Below are 7,767 nucleotides of genomic sequence, written 5' to 3'. Positions count from 1 at the left end.
CAAGCTTCTCACGCAAAGCTAAGAATTTATCTGTAAGCCATTCTTGGTTTCATTATTGAAGGAGATCAATGTGTTTCCTAAGGTTCAGCTACCCTTTCGAAGCACTCTTGTGGTTTGATACTTGAACTCAGACTCAAGGGCAATTTCATACATTTGGCTCTTTACAGCAGCCCAGGCCCTTCAGTAGCTGCCGGAACGAAAAAGCCCCTACACTAGTTGTGTCTCAGTTCCTTCATATAAGAGCACTTCCATCCATGGTGCCATAGTAGATGGTAAGGATAAGGAAGGGTAGACACTATTCACATGAATAGTGACTGCCTTACCCTTTTTTATTTTGCTTTTCCACCCATTGCCATGGCAAGTAAAAGCAAGCATTATTCACATGAGAGATGAGGAGAGGAATTTGTATGGAGTTTTGGTGTGGGAAGTGAAGAACATGGCTAGGTATTTATAGAAAAAAATTCTGAAATTTTTAGCTTTTTTTTTTTTTTGTTTTTTTTTGGGTATTAAAATTGGTCGCTGATGTTAGCATGAGACCAGCAAACATATGCAGCAACTCAGGCAATTATTGCCTTTGGGCTGGCTTGGATAAATGGGGCCCATTTTTACCCGGACTTCCTTTCACTGCTAGAGGGCTTGTTCCAAGCTTAGACTCTTTTTTGCCCTCGCACATGAGCATTGGTGGAAGTTCTCTGCGTGACATTGGGTGAGAATACATCGATTTTAACACAAACCACCACATTAATTGGTTTTTCTTAAAAAAAAAAAATTAATATTTCAACAAATTTAATGTCAACATGGCTTTCATCTTAAATGAAACATCACGTTTTTTTGAGCCCTCCTGCTAAAACCGAAAAGCAATGTTGAAACTTTTTATGTCATGTACGTATTATCTTTGTTTAGTGTAGAATCTACTGAAAAGCCACAATCTCATTATTATAAACATAGAATATATAACTTTCATTTAATCATTTATCAGATAGTACTTTTGTCAATACTTTATATATAAAAAAGGTTATTGTCCAAGTGAAATTCATAACAAAGTGTAATAAGAACTATGAAGGGGTGATGTTTGGGCCTGGTTGAAATTTGACCGGGTCAGGCCTTAGATCCGACAGTTAAACTAATAGTGAGCCCAAGCTATATTTCGGTGGGCCTAATCAATAAGGTCGGATAGAAGCCCAAAATCATAAATGTAGCAGAGTATCTACATGTGGTGGAATACACCAATCTGGCCGAACACATCAATATTGCCGAGAGCATAAAAGTGGTCGAAAGCTTATATGCGGCCGAAAATGTAGATACGGTCGGAAGACAAAAAGCGGCTGAATACATAAAATCATTCAATGCTTAAATAAGGAGAGAGATAATCCGTAGGAGGATTTTCTCATAGGTTACAATTCAAATATGGAAGGAATTATGCCAGCTTGATGGTCAACTGAAGTTATTGTGAGAGAGCTCAGGATGGAAGGAAAATCAAATAAAATATTATTATTCACATTAAATCATACGCATGAGACAAGGGATTGAAGATATTCCGGAGCAATTATGATTGATTTGAAGGTCAATTAACGACTGACCAAATTGAGATGCACCGAAGCCTTTCTAAATACCAAGCTTATGGAAGAGAGAAAGGACCCCCGACACAACACACAACTTGTCATTTTACATTCTCTTCAATTTTTATCCTAGGAGTAGCATAATGTAGCCATAGCCTAGTTCTTATTTTTTCAGCTCTTGTTTCCGTAGATTTCAATTATGCCCTTACATTCTTGTTCTTATTTTTCGATTCTATTTTAATTACAATAATTTCAGTTCATGTTATCTTTACTGTTCTTCATAATCGAGTTTACTTTCCACCCTTTACTTTATGCACTCGCATTTCAATTAATTAATTTATGCAATTCACATTACGCACTCGTGTTTTTATTCTTTAATTTACGCAATTTACATTACGCACTTGTCTTTACATTCTTTATTTTACGCACTTTAAATTATGCACTCGTCTTTAATTTATTTATTTTATGCACTTTACTTTCCGCACTTGTCTTTCAATTATATTTAAATTCAAGCACCTTTTACTTTATGCATGTATTCTTCGTTTCATTACATTTCACTTTCAATCTTCATCTCCACCCACTCCACATCATTTGGTTGCTGACATAAAGCCTTGACCTCGAGGTAGTGAAAGAACCTAGGCCGTGGAGAGGTTCCTTACTCGACCAAACAATCGTTTGATTAAGTCAAATCTCGGACGCAACAAATCCATCTACTCACATTCCATTCAAGCCCAAATTCATGGCTTAGTGGTGGCACTCCCCCCACCAAAAAGAAGAAGGACCAAAAACTCCTTCAATCGGCTTACCCGGCCGAAAAGAGGGAAACATGTGGTTTCTAATCAAAGTTCATGTTTCCTTCTCTTTAAAAATTCTCACATTTATTGTATCTTCACCATCACTTTTATACACATACAATAGTGCAATGCATGGTTTTAGCATTGCATTACATCCAGTTGAACTTGAGATTTTAAAAAAGTCTTGGGGATTCATCTCAGCTTATAGAGATAAGCTTGTCATACTTGATACATCCTATACTCCTCTATTCCTCAATCTTAGTTTTGATAAAGGTTTATGGCCTATCTCAGATTGTGGCAAAGATGTTATCATTGGGGTTGTAGATTCTGGTATATAGCCTGAAAGTCCAAGTTTCAAGGATGATGGCATGCCTAATTATATTCCAAGCAAATGGAATGGATATTGTGAAGAAGGGCAGGAATTTAATTCCTCCATGTGTAATTTAAAGCTCATTGGAGCAAAGTACTTCAATGATGCTCTCATACATGACAACAAAAGTATTACAATTAGCATGAACTCCACTCAAGATACAATCGGACATGGAACGTATGTTTCATCTATAGCAGTAGGTAATTTTGTAAATGGAGTTTCTTATTTTGGTTATGCTGAAGGAATAACCAATGACAGGTATAGATAGTGCAATTGTAGATGGCGTCGATGTGATTTGCCTTGCTTTAAGACTCAAAATAATTAGGGTTTAACTAATATGTTTATTCTTCTCTCAAAGAGGGATATATATACCACATGCAGAGTGGTTACAAATAGGAAATATGTACAAAATCTCCTAAATATACCCAAATTAGATAATTACAATAAAATATAAATTCTATTCCTAATAGGAACGTTGACTCATGCCAACACTCCCTCTCAAGTTGGTGCATAGATATGGGTAATGCCCAACTTGTCAAGTGAGTCTTCAAATTGGCTCTTTGACACGTCATGGGTCAACATATCTACAAGCTGCTCTGAAGAAGGCACAAAAGGTATAGAAATTAACTTATGCTCCAGCTTCTCCTTAATGAAATGCCGATCAACTTCTACATGCTTAGTTCGATCATGTTGCACCGAATTGTCAGCAATTTCAAATGCAGACTAATTATCACAGTGGAGCTTTGTGGTAGCATTCGGTCTAAACCCAATTTCAGCAAGTAACCACCTCAACCACAGTATTTCAGAAACCACTTAGGCAATCCCTCTGTACTCAGACTCTGCAGAGGACCGAGACACAACGTTTTGCTTCTTGCTATGCCACGTAACTAGGTTACCACCAACAAAGGTGAAGTAACCGAATGTAGAACGTCTATCTGTAATATTCCCTGCATAATATGTGCAGTGTAACTTTCTAGATCCTAGTGGCCATTTTTCTTAAATAATAAACCTCTCTCAGGAGCAGACTTTAAGTAACTCAGAATACGCATCACAGCAGCCATATGATCCTCACTAAGTGAATGCATAAATTGGCTAGCAACGCTTACAACGTAGGCAATATCAGGGCGTGTCAATGATAAATAAATCAATCTCCCAACCAACCTTTGGTATCTTTCTTTGTTAGTTGGGACCTGATCCACATAAACACCAAGTTTATGATTCTCAACAATAGGTGTATCAGTTGGTTTACAGTCAAGCATTCCAGTCTTTGCTAGCAGGTGCATACATACTTCCTTTGTGAAAGAAATAAGCCATGTTTAGATCGAGTGACTTCTGCTCCTAGAAAATATTTCAGACTGCCCAAATCTTTCATCTCAAATTCATATGCTAACCGCTTCTGCATTCCTCGATTTCTACAGTATCATCACTAGTCACAATCATATCATCAACATAAATAATCAACAAAGTCACCTTACTAACCGTATATTTAATGAATAGAGTATGATCAGTATTGGCCTGTTGGTAACCAAACTTCTTCATAGCTGTAGTAAATCTGCCAAACTATGCCCGAGGAGACTGCTTTAACCTGTACAAGACCTTTTTTAATTTGCACACGTTCCCCGTTTCACTGATAACCCTATACCCTGGTGGAAGACTCATGTATACTTCTTCTTCTAGTTCATCATGTAAGAATGCATTTTTTACATCAAATTGCCTCAGGGTCCAATCCAAGTTTACTGCTAAGGACAACAAAACTCTGACAATATTCATCTTAGCCACAGGTGCAAAAGTATCATGATAATCAACTCCATATGTCTGAGTGAACCTTTTAGCTACTAATCTTGCCTTGTACCTCTCCACAGTACCATTTGCATTATATTTAACTGTAAACACCCATTTGCATCCTAAGGCTTCATTCCCTTTGGTAGATCAACAATGTCCCATGTATTATTTTTCTACAACACCTTCATTCCAATATTCGTGGCTTCAGTCCACTTTGGATCATTAAATGCCTCCTAAACATGGGTTGTAATTTTAATACTATCCATTTTGGTCACAAACGCTTTTCACTAAGAAGATAACTTGTGATTAGACACATAATGGGCAATAGCATATCTCGCTTTGTCTTCTGGTGAGTAACGATCAAGTGGAACCCCACGGTTCCGTCTATGCGGTAAAACATAAGAATTATCAGAAGTATAAATAGAAGTACTTACTCAGGAATATCCAGGGGAGCTTGATCGGGTACTATTAGAGTAGCTTCATGGGGGGCAATCGGTTCAATGAGAGTAGTGACATCAGTTAAAATAGTAGGTTCAGCTAGTGTAGCAGGTTTGGCTGGTGTAGCAAGTTCAGCAGGTTCGGTGAGTTCTTCCCTTTGTATCAAACTATCCAATACTACTCCCCCTTGTAAATCTAGCCAGTTATGTCCTTCACTACTAGTCTCCCCTTGAAGGACATGCTCAGATGTATCAAAGAAGAACATTTCATCCTCAATAAAGGTAACATCCATAGAGACATATAGACGTCGGGTTGCAAGATGATAGCATCAATAGCCTTTCTGATGAGGAGAGAAATCTAGAAAGACACAGCGGAGAGCATATGGGTCCAGTTTACTCCTCTGATTCTGATGGAGGTGAACATAGACGACGCAATCAAACACCTTTGGAGACAGAGTCAGCATAGAAGAGGCATAGATATGATGGTTTAGTACCTGCATAGGAGTTTGGATATCCAAAATTCGTGAAGGGAGACGATTCAAGAGATAGACTGCACAGGTAACAACATCCATCCATAACTGCTTTGGAACTGACGCACCAAGCAACGGAGCACCGGCAGCAGCAAGGATCTGCCCATTTTTACTTTCAGCAAGCCCATTCTGTTGTGGTGTTTGAAGGCAAGTAGTCTCTTGGAGTACACCTTTAATGTAAAAAAAAATGGGATTACACCGAATTAACAAATTATCCACCATTATTAGATCGAAAAACCTTGATAGGGAGCATAAATTGAGTATGAATCATTTGATAGAAACACTTAAAAATTTCGACCACATCACTTTTATTTTTCATCCCATATAACCACATCATACGATTGCAATCATCCACAAATAACACAAACCAACGAACTCCCAAGGCTATAGAAACAGGGGAAGGTCCCCAAACATCAGAATGAATTAAATCAAATGGCATAAGCCGTTTATTACAACTTAGAGGGTAGGATACCCGGTGACTCTTAGCTAAAATACAAGTCTGACATTGGAACGCAGACTAGTTGACACCACTAAATAATGCAGGAAACAAATGTCGTAAATATCCAGAGGATGCATGACCAAATCGGCAATGTAGCATCCAAATCCGGCAAATCTGAGAAGTTTCGGTGCTATCAGCACGAAGAACCTGACTAGTTACCACATCATCCATATAATAAAGCCCCTCCTTTTTAGTACCACGACCAAAAATCTCCCGAGTCTGGATATCCTATAGTAAGACAAAAGACGGATACATTAGTACAACGCAGTTTAACTGCTCAGTAACTTGTGGTACAGATAATAAATTACTATACAAAAATGGAACTGGTAACACTTTAGCCAATGGTAAAGCAGGTGTCAAGAGTATAGAACCAGCCCCCGTGATAGGAGCAGCAACATTATTAGTAGTCAAAACATGATCACGATGAGGCGAAAGAGTAGTAGAGAATAAAGCAAAATTATACGTCACATGGACAGCAGCTCCTAAATCAAAAATCCAATCTGTATCGCGGGTATCATCAGCATGGAAAGCTTTGCCAAAGTTACCTGGAGGTAGAGTTGTTGGAGTGCTTGAGGCCGCGGTCAAAGTCGAATGAGAAGTAGTAGTAAGGTGGCCGTGCCCAGTGGTGATGTCAGCCACAGAAGTGGGGGCAACAGCCACATGAGCTTTGCTATCCAATTGTTCCCTTTTTGAACGCCTTCGCTCCTTCTTCCAATCTGGTACCCCATGCAATGCCCAGCATGTGTCGATAGTATGTCTCTTTTCACCACAGTGATCACACTTCAGTTTGTCTTTTTCTGCAGAAGTCAGGCGATGAGGTGGAACAGCAGAAGAGCCGGCCCTATAGGCCGAGAAACCTAAGCAGTGTTTTTGGAAGTAAACACAGCAGTAGGTTCCCCAATCTTGGTGCCGAATCCAAGCATAGTAATCTGTTGTTGAGCCTCTCGACAAACCATAAAAAATACATTTTCGATACTTGAAACTTTATCACTCCATAGAATATCACTGCGAACCTTGTCATAAGTATCGTCAAGGGAAGCCAAAAAATCATACACACGATCTGCCATAAGACCAGCCTGAAAAGTCTTCATATCATCAGCACACTTCATCTGAAAAGGATGTCTCTTGTCTAATTCAAGCCAGATTGCCTTAAGTTCTGCAAAATAGGTTGAGACAGGACGACCCTCTTGCTTGAGACTAGTAGCCTGGCACCGCAGTTCATAGAACTAGGATATGTCATAGCCATCATAAAACATATGATTAACAACATCCCAAATTTCCCTAGCAGTAGGTAGAGTATGAAACATATTCAACAAACTAGGTTCTATAGTTCGCAGCATCCAACTTTTCACAACAGCATCAGTAATTTTCCACTTCCCAAATTTCAGTTCTTGGGAATCAAGGGCATCAGTGTCGCCAGTCAAGTAACCCAATTTGCCTTGTGTAGTAGCATGAAGTTCAATCATCGAAGCCCATATCTCATGGTTGGATCCATTCAATTTGAATTCCATAGGTAGGTTGGTGGACGATTCAGTATGAACCGTCACAATAGGAGGACAAGAAGAAGATTCAGTGAAATTTGACATGCTGATAGATGGGTGAGGCAGCAAAAGATCAAGTGGCGACGACGACGAAAGTAAGAGATATAAGATGGCACAGGCTTAGGTGTATAGACTTGGTGCAGGGGAAACAGGTATTTTTAGGATTAGGGTTTTGATGTTATAGAGACAAATCAGAAACCGCTCTGATACCAACTCAAAATAATTAAGGTTTAAACTGATATATTTATTCTTCTC

General features: G+C 38.8%; 1 protein-coding gene across 1 annotated transcript; it reads right to left on the bottom strand.

Annotated features, from left to right (window-relative positions):
* Positions 1–5,271: 5,271 nt before the first annotated feature.
* Positions 5,272–7,557, bottom strand: LOC117630364. Its single transcript, XM_034363099.1, has 5 exons — positions 7,324–7,557; positions 6,948–7,197; positions 6,305–6,828; positions 6,052–6,199; positions 5,272–5,642 (listed from the first exon to the last, which is right to left on the bottom strand). The coding sequence occupies exons 1-5, from the start codon at positions 7,555–7,557 to the stop codon at positions 5,272–5,274; spliced, it is 1,527 nt and encodes a 508-aa protein (XP_034218990.1).
* Between the last annotated feature and the right edge of the window lie 210 nt (positions 7,558–7,767).

This window comes from Prunus dulcis, chromosome 6 (assembly GCF_902201215.1).
Source record: "Prunus dulcis chromosome 6, ALMONDv2, whole genome shotgun sequence".
Classification (NCBI taxonomy): domain Eukaryota; kingdom Viridiplantae; phylum Streptophyta; class Magnoliopsida; order Rosales; family Rosaceae; genus Prunus; species Prunus dulcis.
The sequence above is the reverse complement of the archived record's forward strand: the minus strand, read 5'-3'. Positions and strand labels throughout refer to the sequence as shown.

Excerpts from the sequence above, each read along its gene's own strand:
- LOC117630364 (XM_034363099.1), bottom strand. The coding sequence starts at position 7,557 with ATGTCAAATTTCACTGAATCTTCTTCTTGTCCTCCTATTGTGACGGTT. Across the intron at positions 6,829-6,947 it reads ATGGAGTGATAAAGTTTCAA|GTTTCTCGGCCTATAGGGCC; the intron begins GTATCGAAAATG and ends AACACTGCTTAG. Across the intron at positions 5,643-6,051 it reads GATGCTACATTGCCGATTTG|GTGTACTCCAAGAGACTACT; the intron begins GTCATGCATCCT and ends TTTACATTAAAG.